Source organism: Rhamphochromis longiceps, linkage group LG1 (genome assembly GCF_057381845.1).
Source record: "Rhamphochromis longiceps isolate RC_006_pf linkage group LG1, R_longiceps_female_GT1.1, whole genome shotgun sequence".
In the NCBI taxonomy this organism is placed as follows: Eukaryota; Metazoa; Chordata; class Actinopteri; order Cichliformes; family Cichlidae; genus Rhamphochromis; species Rhamphochromis longiceps.
The window spans coordinates 20,797,792-20,823,117 of NC_140557.1; the positions used below are offsets into that span (position 1 = coordinate 20,797,792).

Genomic DNA, 25,326 nt, shown 5'->3' on the forward strand with positions numbered 1-25,326 from the left:
CTGTCTGGTTTTTTAGTGGAGCGAAAAATACCGCAAGATAAATAAAGTGATATGCAAAAGTCTTGAGCCGCCCTCATTTCTCTATAATTTGTTTCCAAGGAACCAGACTTTGTTTTATTATTTTTTAAGCAGCTTTGAACAATAGTTCTCCAGGCTTTCATAGTTTTCGAGGAAACTGGAAAAATGGAGGATAAAAGAAGAAGTGACAGGCCTAAAAACTATCCACAGCAGATGAACTGTATTTGAAAGTCATGCCCTAAAGAAATAGGGAAAAAGTCTGATCAGATGGGAGGTCAGGCAAGAGGTCCAACAGTGAGTGTTCACAGCCATCTGTAACACCTGATGGATGCTCTGTCATGTTTGTGGCTGGATTTCAGCCAGTGGTGATGGGAATCTTGTCAAAATTGATGGAATTACGAACACACCATCAGATGTTGATCCACCATGCAGTAACATTGGGAAAGTAACTGATTGGCAAAGGTGGATCCCAAAAACAGTGCCAATACAGTAAAGGCAAACCCAAATAGTGTTCCATTGTGTGTTTTTCTATCAGTCATGGATTGGCCTCCCCACAACCCAGACCCCAACATTACTAAAGCAGTGTGGGATCATCAGACAGAACAAATATATAATGCCAAATCGCAACAACAGTTGGCTCAAGGTGCTTCATAATGTAAGGTTTAGACCCTACAACACTGCAGAGATGCCCCCAACAACCATGAGTAACAAGGAAGAAGACTCTGGCAGAACCAGTCTTAGGGAACGGCAGCCATCTAAAGATAGTCACACCAAATAATCCAGATTGTTACAATTCTTTAAACTCCGTTTCGCACCTGATATGCTACATTTATGTTGACATGTTTTAACAAATCGCTGCACCTTCACTTTATTGTGTTATTATTTTAGGGAATGGAGCCCATGATGGGCTTCATTGGTGTTTGATATATAAATGCTAGTTACTCAATTTAAAACTGGCTATGATGGAAATGTTTTCTTTTTTCTTGTATCAAAATGAATCCCAGTCAAAAACATGCTACAGTTTTAGTTGCATGTTACATTATTTTCATGCCGATGTTCTTGTGTAAAATTGAAACTTTTCTTTATTGCAAAGCTGTCAAACACACTTGAAGCTGCTGAAAAGTTTGACTCTTTGTTGTACCAGGACGCACTACACAAAACCACAGAGACCTCAATTTACAGGCTCCCATGGTTATGCCTCTATAAAGCACGAGAAGTAAATATGCTCCAACAGCTGCCCGATGTTGACAGACTGGCTCATTCTACTTCTGTGCTCGGTTTTCTCTCTAGTGTTTGTCTCAAATCCTCCTGTGTGCTTGAAATTTTATCTTGTTGATGTGGGTGTAAGCTTACTGTGTTTCAAAATGCCTGTTGACTTAGTGTGGAGTGGCACTGACTGTCCTGTAATTTAAAGCAATTCGTTATGGTAAGCCGGAGTCATGCAGTAGATAGAATCCAGCTGTGTTGTCAACCTACCTTAAAATACTTCAGCGTTTTAGTTTACAAACCCTTAAAAGAGCTCGATGTAACATAAGGAAAATGCTTAGTTTAGTCATTCTAATAACAGAATAGGGAAAAACGTCATTTGCCTAAAGCAACCTATGAGAGACTCTTTGCCATAAGATGACGTCAGGCTCTTATGTGTCTTGCCTCCTCAGACGGGGCATGATGGTGCGGGCCAAGCTGAGGGTGTAGCCACATCTGGCAGAGACCGCTGAACTAAGCAGGCGCCTCCGTACACCAGACCATCTACTGCAGCTGGGAAGATGGGAGAGACAGAGGAGGAGAGGGACAATGTAGGGAAGCTGTTTGAGAACTTCATCCAGGCCTCGACCTGCAAAGGAGCCCTTCAGGCCTTTAACGTCCTCTGCAGATGCCAGAACCTCGACCCCGCAGAGCACAGCACCTTCTACAACAGTCTGAAGGCAAAGGTTACTTCCTGGAAAGCAAAAGCGCTTTGGAGTAAGCTCGACAAGAGGATGTCCCATAAGGAGTACAGAAAAGGCCAAGCCTGTGCGGGCACTAAGGTTGGTTTGATTACATCTTTGTGCATCTACTGTACATACTGCAAAAAAGTCATATGAGGTGTTGACATGATATATTCTGTTTATATTTATCAACTGCTCTCCACAGCCCCATAAATTCTTTGATTATTTCCTGGAGTGACCTGATGGCTGAGCGATTAGTGTTCATAACATTCCCAGAGGGCCCCGCCTATGCTGCAGTTCATTCCCCTGGTCTTTTCCCCCAAATTTCCTGTTCTTGTCTCTATCACATCTATTTAAAACCAGAAAAATCAGTTAAAAACAATGTATTCTCTAGCTTCAGAAGGACAAGAGGCGTTTCTAATCTGGTTTAGGACAGTTCTGTTGATGTGTTGTTTCTGCGGCCATGTTGCTATTTTTAAAAAGTCTCCTTGTTAGTGGTTTCGAGGATCCTTTACCCCAGACTGCAGAGTCTACTGCATGACAGCAGCTGTTTTGTTGGGGTTTTTTATAGAAGAAACAACGATAGACGTCATCTTTTTCACACCGTTTTTCATTTGCTTGACAAAACCTTTCAGCAGCCAGCTCTCATATTTTGACTCTAAGCTTCACTTTTGAGTTTAGTGGCTGAAATAAAGCTAGTTAAAAGTTAAAAGTGGTTAAAAACAGTAAAGCTGGGAAAATGTTTAGTCTGATGGGGTTTCTATCTCAAGCATGTATCTTTCAGTTTATTCTCGGTATGCGCAGAAAGCTAACAATGTGTTGATTGGCCTGAAAGTCTAAAAATGATCACAAAGCTTGGTTCATGCATCATTAAAGTTGATGTTTTATGATTTAGGAAGTATCTTTATGGTTTCGTCTCACATGACTCCTTTTTAATTGTACCTCAGTTCAGGGGCAGTCTCACTGAGACCCTGCTAAAGTGCTCTACAGAGTGCCATAGCTCAAGTAGTCTTTATTTTAACCTCTACTTGCCCAGACAGTTACTCTTTCACTCCTTTAACAGCTCTCAGCAGACAGGTGTTATATGACAAAACTGGAATAAATACATCCTGAAATTTTCACAAAGACAGATCAGCCAGCAGAAAAAAATATAAATTGCATGCATTTGCATTTTATTACTATTAAAGACAAGGGGGAAACCAAGAAGACAGCTGTGTGTTGCTTTTTTTTGACTGTCGTGTAAAGATTCAGTCCTATTCAGAGCGCTATTCAGGGGGTAGTCTTGAAGTGCATGATGAAAAACAACTTGCAAAAGGGACAAAAGAGCCATAAAAAAGGGTGTGTGTACAGTATCCTGTGTATGCGGGCGTGGGGGCAGTAAAGGTGATGACGGAAAGTAGAAAAACCCAGAGGAGTGTGATTACCTTGCAGCCATCAGCAGCGCTCAGATTGAGAGAGCTTGTTTTATTGCCCAGAGAAGCAGACAGCATCAGTCAGCAACTGTGATTATTTGGCCCTAGCGTTACTAAAATTGGGCTCGTCTCAAAGGGTTGGAGCCAGGCCCGCGTTATTATTGAAAATGTGTTTTTAAAATGTGAGCCCGGTTTTACTCGTTCTGCCTGATTTAAGCCGGCGCCCAAACAGGTAATAAGAAGGAAAAAATATTTTTTGAAGAAAGTGTGACCCTTAAACTTCTGAGCCAAAGCTGTTAATTCTGACAATCCACAGAGTTGTGTTATAAAATGTAGACGCTTAGCCAGTGAGTGGTGCGTAGTGAATTTGTGATTGTGCAAATGCCAGAGATTTAATGAGCCAGGTACACTTGCACAATGTTTTAATTACTCATGGCCAGGCGGTCTGCCGTTACGTGATTAAAAGCGTCTCCTCTGAGAACCGCGAGGTAACGAGTCATTTTTATGACAGCGCAGCTCTTTAACACTGACAGATGTGATATCACTCAGCACCTCTTCGTCTTCTTATTGCTGCTGTAGCAGTAACTTTTTTTAAAAGGATGTAATGTCATCTGGGTTTTATTACCGGACACAGCTGGCTGAGGTGACATGTGGCTGTAGCTTGTGTCTTTTTCGTGAAGTTTTACTGCCTACAACAGAATGAATCTTTTCATAAAAAAGACGAGTGATGTCAAAGTCATTTTACATCGTGGGCTGCATATGGCTCACTGTGATCTTAAGTTGGCCAGATCAGCAAAACTCCATTTTCTGTCATTGTCAAGAAATTTAAGTACACATTTAATCCTTGTGATATCTCAATATAAGAAAAAGAAGTGCAGTTTCAACTTTATGACTCAGTTTATCTACATGCTAAAGAAATCCAGCTGTGGTAAATGAAATATGTCAGCCTGACTTAAAGGGTAAGAAGTTCTGGTAGCTCATCGTATTTTAAACTGTCGAATCAATGTAGTTGTAGACCAAAGCAATTGTTTATCTGTTACTTAACTACTTTGGTGCAGTATGAATGGCTGTGCAGGAGGTTGTTATCAGCAGGAAAAGCTGTACAACTTATGAAAATACTGTTAAAAGTCCAAAATTCATGCCCTTCTTCACATTTTCCAATGCTGTCCAGTGGGCCAGATTGTAGTCTTCGGCAGGCCAATTCGGGCCCCCGGGCCTCAAGTTTGACACCCCAATATAGACAAAGACATTTTCAGTGCACCTCACAGATCTTTTTTTATAATTACACCTGATTTAAACACATATAGGAGTTTTTCTTGTAGCTTCTCTTCAGTTCCAGTTTTACGTTCCAAACTGCATTGTGCGTATACATGAGCCTGCATGACTCTGCCAGCGCATTAGCATCACCTGCACATCAGAGAAATCACCTGGAAACCTTTACATGTTTCTTTTACATGAGTTTTGCATTGTCTGTGAGCGCACGCAGGAAAATAAACAAAACCAGAGTCACCGCCTCCCTTTTGTATGTCTGCTTCAAACAGTCAAATTGCACTTTATAATCATCTCCCTTTATGCTTCCTTGTTTTATGTTATTACCTGTATGCATTAGTGTGGTATTTTGTCATGAGCATGGGAATTATTGCACTTTGAGAGGTCAAATTGACCATAAATTTTGACCAACAAAATCAAATTAGTTAATGCTCGAGTCTAAGTAAATGTTTGTGCCACATTTAAAACAAACAAACAAAAGCCTTCAATCTTGTTTGTTAGAAATCATGCTCCCAATAAAGGGATGGTCAGATGGACAACAGCAATACAAAATTCCTCTGTGACTGTGACACTAAAAAGTCACAAAATCTAAAATGCTGCTAGAGGTCCAAAACTCCAACGCGTGCCTGTATTATCTTCAGGTGACTGTCGCTAATCTGCTTTTCCCCTAATAAAAGGAGCAACTGTAAATCTTTTGGCATGTTGTGGTCAGACCAAACAGCCTTACCAGTAAGAGCGGTAATGCAGCGTAACGGTCCAGGGTTTGTTTGTGTGGGTTTACCTTAAGAGATCATTCATTTCAATATGCAAAAATTGTGTGGCTGGTTTTAACCCTATAAAAACTAAACTATGAGATAATTGCCAAAAATTATGTTTTTTTCCCGTTTTAACTGACAAATAAAAAAAATCAGTTTTATTTTTGAGTTTTCGTTTCTATAATTTTTTATATATTTGGCTTTTGTTTTTGTTTTTTTGCAACTTATAGCTCAAGAATTATTAGTTAAAATGTATTGTGCAATTTTCAAGGGTTTGGGGAAAAGAACTTGCACTGATGATGCAGATGTCTCAAAATGCTGGTGGCTCCGTAGTGTAGTGGGTTACAGATTTGCCTAAGGAGTGAAAGATCCCCAGGAGGAGACACAGATCCCTTTGGGGTTGCATTAAAAAGAAAAAAAAAAATCTGTCAAGTCAAACATTTGTCACTATCTGTTGTGGTGAGCCACTGTGAGTGATGGAGCAGCTGGAAGTTGCTTTATCTTAGAAATGTAAATGTTTGCTCTGTTTCCTTAACCTCCTCAGTCCTGTATCCTCATATATCAAGATTAGCCTTTTTGGCACCTCATCTTTTGTACTGCTCAATAAAGTGTTTGAGGCTTTGTAAACAATAGTGACTTTATTGTGTTATGCTGTAAAATAAGCCTATTGTCCCCATATGAGGACATAATACTTTGTGTATAAAAGAAATTCTTAGTTTTTACTTATCAGTTCCAAACAATCGCAGATAGAAATGAAAAAAATACCAAATGAGAGGTCAAGTCTCTGGAGGTTAAATATGATGATGACGTGAATTGAGTTTTGCAAAATGCACAAAATGAAAACACTAACTTTTGCTCTGATTGCTATTTTCTACTGTTTTGATCCTATAAAAATGAGTTGACAATATAATGTGAAGATGAATAAATAACCTCCTGATTCTCTCCCGATGACAGAGCAGAGGCCTCTTGGCTATGCTGTGCGTTCACACCAAACTGTGAGTTTATCACCAGACTAACTGGGCTCGGTGATAAGGCAGGAGACAGATGTCAGGGCTGGGATGAGAATGAGGTCACAGGTGGGCAGCTGAAAGGAAGCGTTTGTCCTGACTCGGCAGATGTGGAGCTGGCCCTCAGGAAAAACCTCATATCTGGAAAAATATATGAGCGAATGGAAAAGTGGTCAAACAAAGGGGACATCTTTGCTAATTATTGCTGGAGAGATCAAAGCGGTGATGTGAGTTTAGGAAAATTGGACACACTGTGACGACACATCTGAACAAACCGATTTAGCGCTGCTCTGCTGCGACATCGTGGGGTTTTTTTTGGTTTTTTTATTTTAATTTTTACTTTTTTTTTTTTTTAGCATCCTCGATTTCGGTCTGGCTGTGAAAATAGCTGGTTCGCTTAACTTCCTCTTTGTTGAGGAAAACAAACCTTGCCAGTAGGCTTGTCCAGGCAATGCTTCCACCACCTGTTTGTGCTCCACACCTGAGAATACCTCATTTTTATAACCTCGGGCAACTCATGGTTCAACATTGTGTTCTTCATCACACCTGGTGCTCAGCTGCTCAATGCGAGAGACAGTGCTGAGTGATGAAAACCCAGCTGCTTGTTTTTGGCGCAGGGAAAGAAGTCGATTAGGTCATGATGTCGGATTGTCTCACAGAGCTGATACATATTAACCCTCCTCACTCTTTCTGGTTGTGTAGTTGTTGGAGACTCAGGATGGCAGGGAGTGAGCTGCTATAGATCTTTGTGTTGGATAAGTGGCAAACCTTCCAAGAAAAGTGAAAGAAAAGATATTTTCAGCATTTAAAATGTGGTGAGGCTATTGAGACAGGAGACAGTCCGCCTTGTTGCACCCAGCAGGAGTCGGAGCTTGCCTCTGGATTAAATCTCAAAAGAATTGAGACACATCTTCTCTCTGCACAGTTCTCTGTAAAGCCTCTTAATGTGCTCATAAGGAAAGGAGAGTTTGCCAGCACACATGCGTCACTTCTTTCATCTATCACTCAAGGAATGATGTCATGTTTGAACCGCACATTCTCAGACACACGCAGTAGCCTCAGTGAACTGACTTCATGCATTTTTGGGAGAGGCTGGTGCGTGAATAACGAGATAGATATGCAAAGGTTGGTTTAGGTGGGTGGAAGTTGTTCGCAAATATCCATTTTTGGGAAGTTCCTGACAAATGCACCACTTTGGGCACCCGTAATCTGTCTCTCTCACGTTTAATGTGTTTTATTAACAATCCTCACGCACACCGGGTGGTCTGGGGAAGTTATCCTAAGACACAATAATTCTCTGAGTCAATGCCAGTCTTCCTTTAGGGTCTTTAAGTAAGACACTCAGCCTCTAAATGGTCCAGTGGTGCAGTGAAATGGTACTCTCTATCGTGATCTATGCAGATGTCATAATGCTTCTAGGCATGTTATAAACAAGTTGGCTGTGAACTATTTTTCATCTGGGACTCTGCAGGAAAACTCTCAGCCTTCTGCTATTAATATTGTACAAAGACTGAGATTTTTGCTTGGTTCCTTGTGTTGCTAATAAGGTCAATTTGTCATTCCCTCTTATTTAGTGCCTCATCATCGGAGGAGGTCCCTGCGGCCTGCGGACTGCCATTGAACTTGCCCTACTGGGTGCTAAAGTGGTGGTGATTGAAAAGAGGGACTCTTTTTCCAGGAACAACGTGCTCCATCTTTGGCCCTATACCATTCATGACCTGCGGGGACTGGGGGCCAAAAAGTTCTATGGAAAATTCTGTGCCGGAGCCATCGACCACATCAGTGAGTATCTGAAACTACACCGGCCTTTGCTTTTCTTTGACCTGTTGTCACAAATTATTAACTCCAACCTTAAAGTGCTTTATGCTGCAAAAAATTTGACATTAAGGTGCTGTACATACATAATATTACCAAGAGTCTGGAGAAATTTCTGTGCACAAGGGTACTGGATGCCTGTGAAAACTAGTATGCCTGTGATCTTCAGGTCCTCAGGTGGCAGCACATTAGAAAACAGGCAGGATTCTGTCATGGAAATCACTGCATGGGTTCAGGAACACTTTCAGGAATCATGCAAAGAAGAAGCCGTGTGAACATGATCCAGACAGGCTTCTCTGAGCCAAAGCTCATTTAAGGACTAAAAAACTGATCTGTTGTCAGATGAATCAAAATTTACAATTCTTTTTGGAAAACATGGAAATTGCATCATTTGGACTATAAAGTAGAGGAACCACCTGGGTTGTTACCTGAGCTCAGTTTAAAAGCCTGCATCTCTGATAAGTTTGGCAAAACAAATAAAAACAAAGTGACAAAAAAGACCTGTTGGGCTGTTGGACAGATAGAACCTTTTTAAATGTGTGTCGTTGAGGGCTCATCTTTTTTACCTTTTCTGTCCACTGGGCACTAAATGTTTTGATTCAGCTCATTCAGTTGTACTGAAAGCAGCAGTAACAGTCTGTTCATTTTCTAGAAAGATAAGCACAGAAACTGCAGTATTTGGAAAAAAAAGGACAAAACAATAACCTTTTGTGCTTCAGGGTTTAGGTTTTTCAACTCAATTTAGTTCAGTTAAATAAATTTTTTATATATACGGATAATTAACTGAAAATTAGCTGCTGTACACCCACCTTTAGCTAATATATTTTACCTTACTGAATAAAAGCAGGTGCAGCAGATTTATGTAATAAAACTAATGTTGGGTAATTATATTAGTTTCTAGTTTCACTTGTCTCCATAAATCTTCCTCATAACTGCTTTGGTTCTTTGTTCATACCGAGGCTGCTAGCTCGTGGCTTGCTCTGAGCTTTCCCTTTGTTCTCTTTTTTTAAAATGTCCGTGTTCAGCCGGGTGAGGGTGATTCAAGAGTCTGTAAGAGTCTGTGGTCACCTCGCAGTTTACTTTGGGTGTTTTCCTCACCACTGCATGTGTGTTGTGCATGCATAAAAGGGACACGTGAGTCTGATTGGCCGGTGGCCGGTGGTCGCTGGTCAGTCAGTCGGTGCATCTTTAATTTTAATCATTTGTATAAAACTCATTTGTACAAAAGAAGCAATCCATGATCTCAACGTTCCTTTTGTATAAAGCTTTCAAATTTTCAAACAATGAGCTGTTTCCTCTCAAGATGGTGTAAAAACTGGCAGGCTTACATCTGTGTCCAAACATTAATCTGAATCTGTCTTGCAGGCATTCAGCAGCTGCAGTTGATCCTGCTGAAGGTTGCCCTGATTGTTGCCGTGGAGTTTCACATCAATGTGGAGTTTGTCAACCTGTTAGAACCTCAGGAAAATGAAGGTCGGTTTCATGTCCAAACAACAGATTAACAGCGAGTTTGTCTTCACTCGCTGACAGTTTGTTTATTAGCCGCAAGATTTGGGGAGATTTAAAAGGCTGAAATTGTACAGCTTGGTGTTTTAATAAGGTGAAGTTGAGATTTTTAACAATGTGTTAAGCTCAATGAAGACATTTCTTTAGAGATCTATACTGTGGAGCTTCCTGGAGGATTTGTAGTAATCCTCCTGCTCTGCAGCTTCGGCTCATATTCAAGGCTGGTTAGACAGCGAAAGACTTTTCATCCTGCAGTATTTAATTTCCTTGACAGCCACCGGTAAACACGAGATAAACATTGGCATTGAAGTACTTTGCTATCATATTTGGATGAGGTCAGCAACGGTTATTTTGCTCAAATGCATATCTGATACAGGAGGACTTCATGTATTAGAAAGCAGTGAGAATAAAAGTATCACTTTCCTTTTTTTTCCCCAACTTAATGGCATTAACTGAGCGCTGCTTCGTAAATGACTACTTGACCCTCACATCCTGCATTTCCCTATAAGCTCTGAAGAAGAAAATAGCGAACATGCTATTGTGCTGTTCCTCCAGCTGTAATATCAATGCAGTGATAACAAGAAGAGCCTGGCCTAAATTTAGACACAAACTTGTGTTCTGTGCTCTGCTGCGACGGACTTAGCCGTGCCTTTGACATCATGGAATGCATTTTCCACATGATGATATTGCACAACTTGCCAAGCTGTTCCTGTGCTGGTCTCACACTTCTGTAGCTCCCACTTGCACGCTTAAAATGGGTCATAATAAAGTTGAAAGAGTACTTCAGACTTTAATTATGCTGATGGTCTGCAGGCCAGATGCAGTTGACCTTATGCTTTGAGTCTCTTACTTTCCTGCTCATCATAAAGCTCTATTTCTCCTTTTGTTCACTCTATGCTGATGACTTTAGAGTTGCACAAGCATGGCAGGCGGCGGAGCGATCCAGGAAGAAAAGGTGTTCTTATCATGTAACATTCCCCATGGCATGTGTTATTGTTCTGTGGTGGAATATTCAAATAGGAATGAAAGGCTGTTGTCCTAGGATTTATATTATGTGGCTTTTCGGCCCTCTCAGTTTTACTCTGTCTTTCAGGGGTTGGGTGGAGGGCTGCAATCCAACCTGCTGATCACCCCGTGGCTAACTTTGAGTTTGATGTGGTGGTGGGAGCTGACGGACGCAGAAATACCCTGGAAGGTGAGAAGACGGCAAACAAAAGTGATGAAGAGTATAGATGCCTCAAGGATGTACTGTACTTTTAGACCTGATGAACCTGTTGCGACTAAGAAATTGCTCAAAAATAGTTTAATAGCAGACCTATTGTGCACTTTACAGCCCTTACATTCCTCCAGACTTTTTCTGGGCTCTCACTTTAAATAAACTTGAGGCACGTTATTACAATGCTATAAATGAAACCCACCTTTTGCAAACTTGCACTTGCACGGAGCCATTGATCTCTCCCAGTGGGACCGGCTGCACACAAAACAGCCAAAGCTCTGTACATAAATAGAGCAGAGCTGGGGCTCAGCGCAGCAGCTGATGCTTTCCCCCTGGATCGGTTCCATCATCCCATCTCCATCCGTCTCCTCTCTTTTAAAAATGCTGTCATCTAACGACCAAATCGCAACAAATGCTTATTCCTAAAAAGGGCATTCTGGGGCAGAACAAAACGTTTAGCTCATTCCCCAATTATGAAGACTCCTGGGGGAAATAATTTTTCCCTGCAGTGAGCTTGCTTTTGTGTCTTAGCTACGGTAACATAGAGCAAAATGCTCTCCGTTTGTTGTTGCTGGTTTTGGAAACGAGCAGTGAAGTGACGGATGACATTTAACAGTGACAGTGCGGAGAGGCTGCAGCACATGCTCAGAGCATCACTTCTGTACCGTCACTATTGCACACATCACTTTGTTATATGGAACCACTTGATTTCCCCCCTTCCTCGTAGCCTTCACACACTCATAGTTGGGAGTCTTTCATTTACAGGTTGGAAAAGAAAATAGTTTGATTTGCCAGTAAAATGTTGAACCTTAATTTGAGTTATTTTGGTTATGGGACTGAAGAATGCATGATGTTTTTATTTTTTTTGTTTCCTGTGTCCATTTCTGTTCAAAAGATCTGACATTGGCAGTCATCAGCAGAGCTATTCTGCTACTTTTGTATTTAAAAGATTTAATTAGATTCCACAAAGATACTTTTAAAACTATTTTTGAACTTGAATTCTTACACCTTGAATACATTGTTAATAAAATGAAAGAATGCCACATACTTTTGGTTCTGAAGGCTAATTTGATGATACGTTTGGCAGTTTACTTCTTCGGGCTTTTTACAACACATAGCTTTTTGTTTCCTTGTCGCTAAAAAGAATCACCTTGGCAAGCTGCCTCTTATCCTAAAATGACTTCCTTGCAGTTGTGGTTTACTGCTAGATTTCCTCTGGAAAGGATGATAGGCCTTTGTTTGCTTGTGAAGATTAACATCCCCATTTCTTTCTCTCTTCCGTCTTTATTTTTTCCATTCTCCCAGGTTTCAAAAGGAAGGAGTTCAGGGGTAAACTGGCAATCGCCATCACAGCCAACTTCATCAACAGGAACACCACCGCAGAGGCCAAAGTAGAAGAAATCAGTGGAGTGGCTTTCATCTTCAACCAGAAGTTCTTTCTTGACCTCAAAGAAGAGACAGGTGGGAAGGGAGTGCAAATAGACTCATTAAACCTGGCAATTTCAGAGGCTTAAATTTGAATAAATGCCTAGTTAGTCAGTATCTCATGCTGAATTGTCTTGAGTCCAGTATCACCAATGCTTTATTGTTGTTTGGTATATGATTTTTATCCCCTTGGTGGGTAGTTGCTAGGTAACGTAATGATGTCATATCATCCATATTGAAATTTTTGTGTTGATTTTGTGATGTTACGATTGTGAAATAAAAACAATGTTATGCTTTCACAAGGTGTTATAGGTGCATTAACACAACAAATGAGTCATTTTGTTGGTAGATGGTTGCTAGGCAACATGATGACATCATGATATGTGACATAGAGAAAAGCCCACAGGCGCCTAAGATGTACCTGTGTGCCAATTTTGGTTGCTCGACTCCTGATAGTGTAGGAGGAGTCTGTGGGCAAGCAAACAGACAGAAGGAGATTTAGTGTATTATAGTAAGATTACAAACTGGGTGTTACACTATGTTGTTATAGTTTTCACTCACACATCCAAATCATTGAATTCAGCTGTTCCGATCACTTCCATGGTCACAGGTGGATAAAATCAAGCACCTACACCTGCAGCTCCGTGAATTCAGTGAATTTAGTGAGGAATTCGTTACTAAATATAAGTCAACTGTTAGTGGTATTGTAACAAAGTGGAAGTGATTGAGAACGACAGCAACTCAGTTATGAACTCACAGAGTAGGGTCAACAGAGGTTACCGACTTTCTGCAGACCTACAAACTTCATGTGGGCTTCAGATTACCTCTAGAACAGTGCCTACAGAGCTTCATGGAATGGGTTTTCATGGCTGAGCAGCTGCATCCAAGCCTTACGTTACCAAACACAATGCAGAGTGGCGGTTGCTGTGGTGTAAAGCCTGCTGCCACTGGACAGCAGTGGAGACGTGTTCTCTGGAGCTGCAAATCCCACTTCTCTGTCTGGTAATCAGATGGATGATTCTGGATTTGGCAGGAGAACGGTGGTTGTCAAACTGCTACAGTTTGACACTTTAAAAGCATGTTAAATATTTGATGAAACACATGCAATTAAAGAAAATGCATGTTACATCATCCAATTTTTGCATTTCAATTTTTTTTCAACAGTGGATGAGTCTTAAATATCACACATAATAATGGATCCAACAGGATCAGCCACAATTATCTGTTAGATGAAAACCAAGCTGTTTAGATTAAACTTCTCTGTGAGACCACTAAGTCACTACAGACCAAATGCAGCAAAAATCAGATCTAAAATCTTCAAATTCACTAAAAGTTTCAGGGATATTTTGCACAGTGTTCTCAATACCTGAAGAAATATCAAGAATGTTGTGCAGCGACTGTTTTCATTATTTTCACTGGGATCATTCTGAGCCTCCAGCAATAAAAAATAAGAAGTCTGTTCATCAGAAAGAGACACTGATGTGTGAAGAAACCATTTATTTAAACCCCTTTCAGCATACAAAAGCGAGTTCAAGCTTTCATCTCTGTGGAAAAAGCTTGTTGGTGATTTTTATGAATTGTAGCCGTAACGCAAACTTGTCATTTGTCACAGGTATTGATCTGGAGAACATTGTGTACTACAAGGACAACACACATTACTTTGTCATGACTGCCAAGAAACAAAGCCTGCTGGACAAGGGAGTCGTCATCAACGTGAGCAAAATACACTAGCTCCACAGATCTGCTGTAATCTTATTTCATGCTGTCTGGTTTTTTTTTTTTTTATTATTGTTATTTATCTTATATTTTAAAAATAAAGAATATTACAGACAATTTACAGTTCAGGTTTCTTATTCCAAGAATTAATATCGTAAAATACAATAAATTTGAAATCGTCAAATCTTTTGTTTATTTCTAAGACTGTGTCGGTCATGTGTTAAATTCATTGTATTGTAATTTGTTTAGCCCCAAGCACTGGCTTCAGGAGAACCATAACCGCTAACAGATGCAGACAGATGTTGGCAGAACTTGATGCTTCAGAGATTTCGATTCAGAACGATTTGATTTTATCATTTATAAATCTGTGCTCATCAGTTTTTCTTACTTACTTTTCTTTATTCACTGTCTTCCGTTGATTTCTTTCATAAACAGAGAGCTTTTGTTTCGCTTTTGCACACAAATTCATTGTGGTTGTTCTGACTGCTTCGGTCCGACAGGATTACTCAGACACAGAGATGCTGCTGAGTGGTGAAAACGTCAACCAGGAAGCTCTTTTGTGCTACGCCCGAGAGGCTGCTGACTTTGGCACAAACTACCAACTTCCCACACTGGACTTTGCCATGAACCATTGCGGGCAGCCAGATGTAGCAATGTTTGACTTCACTAACATGTACGCCTCTGAGAACGCTGCTCTGGTCAGGGAGAGATTTGGACACCAGTTGCTGGTAGCACTGGTTGGCGACAGTCTGCTTGAGGTAAGACAGCAAGTAGCAGAATCCGGCATTCATGGCATGGATATTTAAATTCCTCTATCCAATTGCTGTGGGCAGAAGACCGGTAGAAAGCGGTCGTTTACAGTTTGCTCTGTCTCAAACTTGATGGTGATGTTGTCTGGAATCACTAAGGGAGCAGAATTTTTGTGCTCTGAGACAATGGTGGTGGTCCAGAAGCACACAGGGACATTTCAGGAATCTATTTAGAGACATGGGCAACCTGAGCTTTTTTAGGAAAGTGTGTAAGATATTCAAACTTGGATAGTCAATGCTTTGGTATGTGACATGACAGGGTAAAACATAACAACAACAGAAATACTAAAGACATCCCAAATTCCAGACAAGACCAAACTTTTCTCTAATGGAGCCACATTTTTCTCATTTCTTTGGTTTCCCATCACTTTTATTTTTTATTGTGTAAGCAGTCTCTCTGTAAAAGGAAATCTGCACTCAGAAAACATAATCACCCCCTAACACTTCATGTTTGCAGTTTGCTTAAGCATGACTTTATTTTTCCATTATTTCAACTTCTATGACCTGGAATCCAAAAAGCTTGTCTCCTTTTTTTTGTATATCCCCCGATGACCAAGAGAAGAAGTATGTCAAACAGACTAAAAGCCACGGCACGATGCCTCTAACAATAACTGGCAAACTTGTTGTGTGTTGCTGTGTAGCCCTTCTGGCCAATGGGAACAGGCTGCGCCAGAGGCTTCCTGGCTGCCTTCGACACGGCCTGGATGGTAAAGAGCTGGGCGCAGGGTCAGCCGGTCCTCGAAGTGCTGGCAGAGAGGTACCCACACTTTATGTTGGGCATTAGTGAGCGCCTCCTATAAATCTGTGCTACTCAAACACATTGTTCACATAATCAGCATGTCAAACTCATTTTACGTTGTGGGCCACGAACAGCCCACTTTGATCTTTAGTGGGCCGGAGCAGTGAAACTCACCTTTCTCTCAGTGTAAAGACATTTAACTACACATTTAATTTAACTTAATTAATTTAATATTTTAATATAAGAAGTGCAACTTTAGCAGTACATGTCAGTTTTTCTACATGATAAAGAAATGCTTTGGGCTTAATAATAATAAATCTTTTTAATTGTAAGAAAAAAATGCATTATTGTTATTTATTTATTCATTTATTTATTTATTCATTTGTGTGTAACATTACAGAAAAAAACTCTGCTAGCTCATTGTGTTGAGTTTCCTGTAATTATAAAATGGAATATTTCTGTTAATTATTTTTGAACCAAGTGAAAAATGTTGTTATTTAAATGTTTATCTATTACTTACTTACTTCAGTCTTTATCAGCAGGAAAAGCTATAAAACTATGAAAATACAGTTAAAAGTTTATATCCTCCTTCACATTTTCCAAAACTGTCCCGTTGGCCTTCTTGAAGGGGACTGATCCTTGCCCCCGGGCCTTAGGTTTGACACACTGGCATTAAAGTGATGCAGTAATGCCTCTTGTCTTGGTACAGGGAGAGCATTTACCGACTACTACCACAGACAACCCCTGAAAACATTGCCAAAAACTTTGAGCAGTACACCCTAGACCCAGCAACTCGATACCCCAACCTCAACTCTACCTGCATCAGGCCTCACCAGGTGAGATGTCAGCAAATCTGTCAATGGATCATTTAAATACTAATACTAATATCTCAGTTCCAACAGCTTTTTCTTTGCCTTTCTGTTTCAGGTGCGTCATTTGTACATTAGCGGACAGCTTAACCCCTGCTCTCTCGAGCGTGCCGCTACCATACGACGGCCTGTCAATCTCTCCAGACGTGGTAAGGGTTAAAGGAATTGAATGCCACTGAGTCATCTCCGGTTATTCACTAATACTATAACTAATAGGGTTTCTTCTCCTTTCAAAGGCTCCTAATGCAATCATTGTAGCCTAAATCTCCCCCATTCAGTTCCTTCCCTTCTAACAGAAGTAGTAAGTCGCCAGAATTAACTTCAGTTTAGGGAATAAGTCACGATATGAGGTTTGTTTTTACATGTGGGTTCATTGAAGAGAGGAAACTATGAAAGAAACAGTCAAACACACATACATCCCTCTCCAATATCAACAAAACTCAGTGTCACGTCCATAAAACAACCCTGCGTTTAAACATTTAAAAAAAAAATCAATGACAAAATTTTGAAACCCGAAGCGAAAAGTAAACATTGGTGCCAGAATTCTGTTATATTCTGTTTAGTCTGATTATTCTCGCGCTACTCTGTGTGTTTGAGTAAAGCCACTTTAGTCAGTCCTTCGCTCTTATGAGCAAGCACGTACTTGTTTCTACAGGTTTGTGTACAAACCCCAGCACCCACTCTAAACATCTTCTTGCCACTTTATGTAACAGCACACTATTTGTTGGTTTGTCGTCGTGACATCATATCTGACATCATAACCACCGAAACTTTCTTCTAACACAGCCTGCCTTCTTTTCACTGCTTTTTAAGAATTTGATCATTTTAAAAAATCGTCTTTTTTGTGCTTCTGTGGCAGACTCAGAGGTCAGACCAGCGAGGCTTCTCACTTGGTGCCAGAAGCAGACGGAGGGCTACAGGAATGTGATAATCACAGACCTGGCGTCTTCTTGGAAAAATGGTATCGCCCTCTGTGCCCTCATCCACAGATTCAACCCTCAGCTGATGTACGTATCAACTGTCAGATAATATCAACCTGCAGAGCCACAAACTGATCCCAAACCAGTTGCGTTAACATAGTCGTAGCATGCATGTATTCACATGAGCGTTATCTGTTTTCCTGAGAAGATGAACTCCATGAGCTCTTCAAAAACAACTAGTTGTGAGGAAATTCACATCTTAAAATGGAATGCTAAATATGCTTGGTATGCAATGAAGGGCACTGATCTATATGTGTGTTTATCTGATCTGCTCTCTACCTCCTTAAAACTTGTGCTGATAGATGGGTAAAAAATACTTCATGCACAGCTGTTCCCGAACTAGCTGGGTGCTCACAGGAGTGTGCAGCTGTGTAAATTTCATACATGTCAAGCCAAATTAAATAAATACTAGCTGCTCCAGTACCCATAGCAATGTGTGTCCAACAGAATTACTATTGACTTGTATTTAATTCTAAAAAAAACCCAAGTTTTTCTCTCTATTGATTCAGAGCTGTGGAGAAAAACAGCTAATCAAGAACAAAGAACAAAAGCCATACTTTCATTCTTTGCCACGTTTCAGATCAGACTGCTTCTCACAGCATGGATTTAGTAACTCTAATTTTATCCTCTAACCCCTTAATTAGTGCCTTCATACCTTGCCACATGCCACCACAATTTCATCTGGTCCTGTAAGTTTCCAGGAACCACTGGCATTTTTCCCCTTTCCTCTTTTCCATATGCATGACTGTCAGCAGAGCAGACAGCAGACAGAGCAGGTTCACAGAAGAGAAAGGCAGAAAAAAGTGAGCCTGAGCACTTAGCGAATAATGCCAGAGTTTGTGTGCTCTGCTGCTAGGTTACCACTCTTGTCTTTACATTACTTCATTACTTCTGAAGTCGTCTGCACACTGTCCACTTAGGTGACGACATAAAGATGCCGTTTCCCCCATTAGAGGCTACTGGCTGCTATTTTCTCCTGCATTTGAGGAAAGCGGTTCTTTGGCTGTGTTGGAAATAAAAATGTGTTTCTGAGTGACGTCATTCCTTTGCACATGTAGTCATTGTCAGTCACATGAAATGTACAGTTCCCTTAAAGAATGTCACTTACACACCACACATGTCCGCAGTGCATCTTAAATAATATAATAATATTTTGGTGAGCCCATGTGAGTTGGAGCCTCAGTTTCCTGTTCTTAGATGACAGGAGTAAGCACCTATTGTGGTCATCTGCTTCATGTGCATTCAGGGATGCTCTTCTGCATACCTTTGTTATAACAAGTGCTTATTTTGAGTTACTGTTGGCCTTCTGTTAGCTCAGATCAGTATTCTGACCATTTTCCTCCAGTGTCAACAAGTTATTTTCACAAATTTTCTCTTTTCAGGCCATTCTCTGTAAACCATAGAGATGGTTTTTTTTGGGAAAATCCCAAAACGGTTTCTAAATTACTCAGATCATCCCACATTTAAAGTCACTTAAATCATCTTGTGTCCATAATATGATTCCTAGTTAGAACTTCATCAGGTCATTTTGGCTGTGTCTAAATTTAGTCGTGTGATTGGCTGCCTATCTTGATTACCAAGCAGTTAAACAGATGTACCTAATGAAGTGGCCACTGACTGTAAGTCAACGTAATACCCATATTTTAAAAACAAGTTTTTATGTGTTTGTTGAGGAGTGATTTGGGAAATTGTAAACCAGTACCAGACAAAAGCAAAACAGTCAAAAAACTCTGACCACTTGTGTTAAATTACAATAAAAACACATAATATATTTATACTATTTAATACTCAGTGTGACTGTTTTTGCCTCCATCAGAGATTTTGACTCATTAAACGACAAGGACCACGTTGCAAACCTCCAGCTGGCATTTGACATCAGTGAGCGGGAATTTGGGATTCGTCCATTCACATCTGCGAAGGAGCTGAGTAAAGAGGAGGAGCTGGATAAAACCAAGATGATCAACTACCTGTCCAAGTTCTACGAGCTCTTCCGCGGAACGCCTCTACCTGCATCAGGTGCCCTGCTCTATTATTCTGTGTTGTTAGTTATAGCCACTGAAGCCTGGTATTCGTAATATTTCTCCCTCTGTTTTGTTTTTATTCCTTATCTTTTACACCAAATTCCATCGGTGTTGAAGGTCTTACATTTCTTTGGATTTTCTGTGAAAAAATTCGCATGTTGTTCCATCCTGTTAATCAAGTGTAATGGTATGAGAGGAATGTGTATCTGCACCAGCACTGCGAGGTTGCACAAGTCTGAGATTCTCAACAGCATACAGCTGTCTGTCTCAACAGAAGTGCTTTTAAAATTTCTGCCTTAACTCTTTTGGAATATTTAACCCCCAACTTCTTACTTCAGCTTCACTGTTTCAGGGAAATGAAAGGGGGTGTCCTCTTTTCTCCCAAACCACTCTTACATATTCTGTGATCTGTAAGGGAATTTCACAATAATGTGACGTTACTGGCTGTTCACGGTTGAAAAATGTGAAGCTGTTAATGCAGTCATGTGTTATTCTGCAGGTTCCAGAGGAGTGGATGAAAACAATGAAGATTATCCGTCGAAGGAAGTCAAAAGTAATAATAATGTGCTCAATTTTGCACTGACCAGGAAACGGGTGCCAAAGGTAACTCTGCGCAGAAGTGCAAGTTTTTCTGTTTGTTCCTTCGGTTTGCTTTATTCCCACTTGTTATTGATTAATCATGACTGTCACATATTCCGATTTTTTTCCTTGCTCTTTGTTTTTAGGAAGAGAAGAAGCTAGACGGTACAGACCCCATTTACAAAAGAAGGCGGAAGTTCTATTTGGAGGAGGTTTGTTAGCATATACTTTGCAAGTGCATAGTTGATCATTTTGCAGGTTTTTTTATGCAGTAAGTTTTGTCTGTCTCTCTTTAGGCCACTAACTTGGCCAGTAATGGCTCCACAGTTCGAGACAGGCCGGATCCAAAGGAAAATAAAGTGCGCTCTATGGCTACGCAGTTGTTGGCCAAGTTTGAAAATAAACCGAACTACACCATCCGCAAAACACAGGTAGAAACTATACACCAATATGTCTCGCAATGGTATGTAGATTTTATTTTATTTCCTGAGTACTAAGTACTGTATGCACTACATTTATCTAAACAACAGTCCAGAAATGGTAAAATCGCCATAGAATTTTTCTTTTTATTTCATGGATCATAAATATGATTTAAATTTCCCCAGTTATGAGCTCGATTCACAGTGGCTTGTGGTTTTAATCTGACAAAACTTTCCTTTTTGCTAGTGCCTCAAAATCTTCTCTTGTCTGATTTTGCTGCTGGTATTTAATCTACTCATATGTTTCTGTTTCTGTTCTTTTTACTAACCCTCTGCAAAATCACAGTCAGACTTGGAGGAGTCCTCATTCCTCCGTACTCTCGACCTCACTGACGGTCTGCCCGTTAAACTCAGACCTCCGGTCCCACCCAAACCTTCTCCTGTGACACAGGTAGTCCAGAACTGCACAAATTAGACAAACCAAATGCATCTGAAAAAAGTGTTTAAAACCTATAAAATTACAGCATATATGTACTTCATGTAGTGGATTTTAGTAACAGATGCCACTATTGTATAAGGCTCTAGCAGAATTCTTCCAAAACAGAGGTTTTTGGGGATCTTTAAAAGGCCATACTTGTGGTTTTGCTTTCTTTGGGTCTGACTGACACGGTCCCTAATTTTACTCCATAAACCAGCTAAATGCCTTCATGCTTGACTGCAATCACATGTTGCACACGCACACTCAGTGAAGCTGGCACAAAACTGAAATCTCAAAATTTAAAATACACAATTAGACATCTGTTTGTTACTTAAATCAAGTAAACAATGCTTACTTTGCAGTTAGCTTTAAATTCAAGCTTTATTTAATTTTCACATTTGATATATGTTTAAATATTCAGAATCACACATTATATGAATATAAGATCCACGCCTGTATTACAGATAGTCACTGAACAGGCTCAGGATGAAGCAGTTTGTGGACAAACAAGAACTCTTTGATAGAAAAACTTAAAATTTTAAAGTCACTTGAACATTTTTTGGAATTTCACATACATTTACTTACATTCCAAGATGGCTGCTTATTATGTTTGCGAATAGTCGTAGCCAATGAGATAAAAAAAAAACCATTGTGTCCTATTCAGCCACTGCTGAAGTCAAAGCATTGCATTCATTAGCTGAGCTGTTGGAAAACCAGCAAAAAGCAACAGTCAGCAATGTCATAAATTCTTTCATTCACGTTGAGTCTTCGGTTGCTGACTTGCAGTCTCAGATGTCAGGCTGGTTTTCCAATTCTTGAGCATCCCCCAAATAAATCTTCTTTAAAAACAGGTTCTTCTTACACATGCATGACCACGAGATGGTTACATAACTCTGGGAAAACATAAAGCAAACAGGCCCATATTGATATATTACCTATGCGGGCTGATTTTCATACTGTGCTAGCATGACTAATGTCTGCCAAGGGGGCAGGAAATCAATGTGAAAACTTGTGCTGTGCTTTAAAATGGCTGATTATTTTTAGTTAATGGGTTGAAACCATCCGTATGGCTTTTTACAGTATCTGATCTCTGAGTGGATGCACACAAAAACAAAGGATTCGTTGTTTGTTTGCTTAGTGACGAGTTATAAGAGCTCACATGTTCATTGTCCCTTTCAGTTTGGAGTCAGTATCAGAAAAGCAGCACAACAGTTAGTCCGCCTGCCTCCAAAGACTCTGCCCAAACCCCAGCTTCAGCCCCCACATCCATTTTCTGTAGTAAAGCTCAGACATGTCGATCTAGCGCATGCTGAGACGAAGCCTCAGCTGGAGGGTGCAGAGCCCCCTGTTTCTCCTTCCTCCTGTCAGTCAGCAGTCCATTTCATGACAAGAGTCCTCCATCGTCTCAAGGAGGTGGACGAACACATCTCTGAGGTGAACAGTGCCTCTTCTTTTATTTCTTTAACTCCTGTTTTCTGTCTGTTTTTTCATTCTGTCCTCTTTCTAAATCACTGTGATTGTTGCGTTTCTCAACAAGGAGTGAATGTTGATTATATATCATTTTCTGATTATACATTTAGGCTCGTGTAATATGCAGTCTGATGGTGAAGTCAGCCCCTTTATTATCCAGCCTGACAAAAATTTGCAAGAGTAGTCTTACATATTTAACGCTATATTTAGCGTTGTTGGAAGTTTTTGGCCTTTAATTTAGTCTTTTTTATGATCCCTTACAAAAGTTTTGAAATCCATATTTATTTATTTTTTTAGAGCTATCAGACTGTTGCTAACTAGCTATCAAATTATTACCACTCTCAAATCTGTCCATGACTGGAGTCAGAAGATCGCTAACTTAGCTTAGCATAAACAGTGAGCGCAGGGGTAGAAACACGCAACTTAGTTTGTTTTTTTGTTGGACTGCCAACAGACACAATCTCTGATTTATTTCTTTAGCAAGAGTCAGGAAGATATTAGAACTTACAGCTGTTCTGTGGGAGGTTTTTGTTCCCACTGTTGCAAAGTGCTTGCTCATAGAGGAGTTGCTTGATTGTTGGGATTTTCTCCAATAATGTGAGATTCTCCAGCCGACTGATGTGAATTGGCGCGATATAAATAAATAAACAGGATATGAATTCACGAGATGTTTTTTCCTCATTCCACTGTTTATGCTAAGCTAAGCTAACCCCCTGGATCCAGCTCTAGACTGACATGAATGGTCCACTGACGCGCCTCTGATTTTGAGATTGTAAAAACAATGACGCTATTTCAACACATAAACTCTGACTAATGTCAAGAGAATCAGCCACAGAAACTGTGTGACGTTTTCCTTATTTACATGTTGATTGGTTTAAGTGTCGCCTCTTGTTCAGACATCATACAGACTTTACACTATGGAACTGACTGATTAGAGACTGTTTAATGTCCAATCTGACTGCTTTGGACATGTGTATTTTCAAATATAGGTCAGCCGCTATGTGAAAATGTTCCTTTAAGCTGCTGGCTTCAGATATTTTACCCACGCCTGTGTTATTAATGTTGAGATAAATTACATCATTATTTTAGTCTAATCTGAAAATGAGTAATTGTCCTTTTCATTCATGACTTTGGTTGAACTCATATACTAGTCTCTCATTTCTCTGCCAGGACTGTGTGACTATCCCGGTTTTCTGTTCCCATACAGTTTGAGTAATTACATCAACTCAGGTGTGAAATTAATATAATAGGGCGGCTTTTCAAACTGCGACGTCTTTGTTCTCCTCTTGACAATAGACACTTAGCTGTCGAATCCTGCTTCTCGTTGAGAAGACGATAGAAAGGTCTGTCATCACTTACGTGCGCAGTGCTTATTAAGCATTTATTAGTCTGCCTAATTTTGCCTGCGCACACAAAAAGGGTTGTTGGATGAACTGATGACTTTTCTTTTGCCATCCTGCAGAAAAAAGCTCAGACACAACAGGTTAGAGAGTTTCATGCAAAGAGTATAAAGGAAAAAGCCATCCACCTTAGCGGGTTGTTCCCAGGAAACGGTTCTGATGTACTTAAGGTGAATATCTCCAGCTTGATGTGTGATCCCACACTATCCTGTGTGCCTCTGTGCGCCCTGCCCCTCAAAGTGTCCTCATTTGCACGTGTTTTAGGACACAGTTGTGGCATGTTTGCAGTGCTCTCCATCGTTCATTAGTTTTCTGGTGTGTTTATTCTTTGTTTCAATAGAAAAAAAGAAGTACTTTAACCTCAGATTTCTATTATTGTCATGTGCTTTGCATGAGAGCTTTGCTTGAACTGCTGTTTCTGCCCTTTACTTTTAATTACTGGCAGTCCTCAGAGGACAGAAGTGTGTACTCTTGTGGTTTCACTCTTAGGGTTTCTCTGCTCCACCCTTCCCCAAAAAGCTGTCTCCAACTTAAAAAGCCCATTTCAACCCCCCCAAATATCCAGTTTATGTGTTTTACTCCTGGCCTGTAGTGTTAATATGGTGTGCACCATTTATAGTTGGAAGTTGGAAGTCCAGTTTAGAAAGTCAGAACAGCCCCAACTTTACAATCCAAATTAGCATAAGGGAACGTAAACAACGGAAAAGCTAAAATTGGTCATCTGCACAGTCACTGTTGTGTGTTGACGCTACCTTTTCCGACTTTTCTACTGAAAGGTACAGGATTAATCCATTTACGTATTTCATTGTAGCTTGGGAAGAAACTGCTGGAGGTGGAAAAGGAGCGCTGCAGGCCAGAGAGAAAAATATGTAAATTGGATGCCGTTATAACAGCCAGATATTATAGCAAGAGTTACACTAGTAGAGTATAAAGGAACAACTCCTGGTAGGTAATTATAATCAAGTATTTGTGTTTTACAACCAGTGGGTACACATGAGTAAGTAAGTACATAAGGGCAGGATCATTGAAAAGGAAGCTGAGACTCAGCCTCAGTGTGTCAGTTATAGTGACAGATCTAAAATTCACTTGTATGATTTTGCTGTTTTCCCAGGGCGGCTCAGTACGAAGGGCGTTTCCCCCGTCGGGTGACAAGTGTCACTCGTGTCAGAAGCGTGTTTATATGGTGGAGAGGATCTGCACCGAGGGGCTTTACTTCCACAGGGAGTGTTTCCGCTGTTCGACCTGCAGCTCTGTTCTTCGACAGGGAGCGCATGCTTTCCACTCTGAAGAGGGTATGCTTCTCCAAATGGCGTAGCCACATATTACCTACATGGCACAGAATAACTGAAATGGCTCATCTTGACCTTCACTTTGATCTTACAGGGAAACTCTACTGCAAACTGCATTTTGATCAGCGGAACAATGGGACGAGCATACGGAGGACTTTCTCTCTACCCTCAGTGAGACCTGTGCGTATTTATCCACCTTCCTCTGA

The 25,326-nt window shown here is 40.4% G+C and overlaps 1 protein-coding gene across 4 annotated transcripts in view; it reads left to right on the forward strand.

Moving 5' to 3' along the window:
- The window catches only part of mical2a (microtubule associated monooxygenase, calponin and LIM domain containing 2a), a 37,182-nt gene that overhangs the window by 9,847 nt on the left and 2,009 nt on the right, over positions 1 to 25,326 (forward strand). For 2 of the 4 annotated variants that reach the window (XM_085402156.1, XM_085402165.1), the window contains exons 2-21: positions 1,677 to 2,045; positions 7,964 to 8,171; positions 9,570 to 9,677; positions 10,804 to 10,905; positions 12,232 to 12,387; positions 13,964 to 14,064; positions 14,568 to 14,825; positions 15,518 to 15,633; positions 16,325 to 16,451; positions 16,543 to 16,633; positions 17,344 to 17,491; positions 19,281 to 19,480; positions 19,985 to 20,088; positions 20,211 to 20,276; positions 20,361 to 20,495; positions 20,830 to 20,934; positions 22,141 to 22,395; positions 23,894 to 24,001; positions 24,943 to 25,123; positions 25,215 to 25,300. In XM_085402156.1, coding sequence (XP_085258282.1) covers positions 1,785 to 2,045; positions 7,964 to 8,171; positions 9,570 to 9,677; positions 10,804 to 10,905; positions 12,232 to 12,387; positions 13,964 to 14,064; positions 14,568 to 14,825; positions 15,518 to 15,633; positions 16,325 to 16,451; positions 16,543 to 16,633; positions 17,344 to 17,491; positions 19,281 to 19,480; positions 19,985 to 20,088; positions 20,211 to 20,276; positions 20,361 to 20,495; positions 20,830 to 20,934; positions 22,141 to 22,395; positions 23,894 to 24,001; positions 24,943 to 25,123; positions 25,215 to 25,300 — 2,916 coding nt within the window. In that variant the 5' untranslated portion in view covers positions 1,677 to 1,784. The remainder of the gene's footprint in view (positions 1 to 1,676; positions 2,046 to 7,963; positions 8,172 to 9,569; positions 9,678 to 10,803; positions 10,906 to 12,231; positions 12,388 to 13,963; positions 14,065 to 14,567; positions 14,826 to 15,517; positions 15,634 to 16,324; positions 16,452 to 16,542; positions 16,634 to 17,343; positions 17,492 to 19,280; positions 19,481 to 19,984; positions 20,089 to 20,210; positions 20,277 to 20,360; positions 20,496 to 20,829; positions 20,935 to 22,140; positions 22,396 to 23,893; positions 24,002 to 24,942; positions 25,124 to 25,214; positions 25,301 to 25,326) is intronic. The other 2 variants (XM_085402170.1, XM_085402172.1) reach the window with 2 other exon arrangements.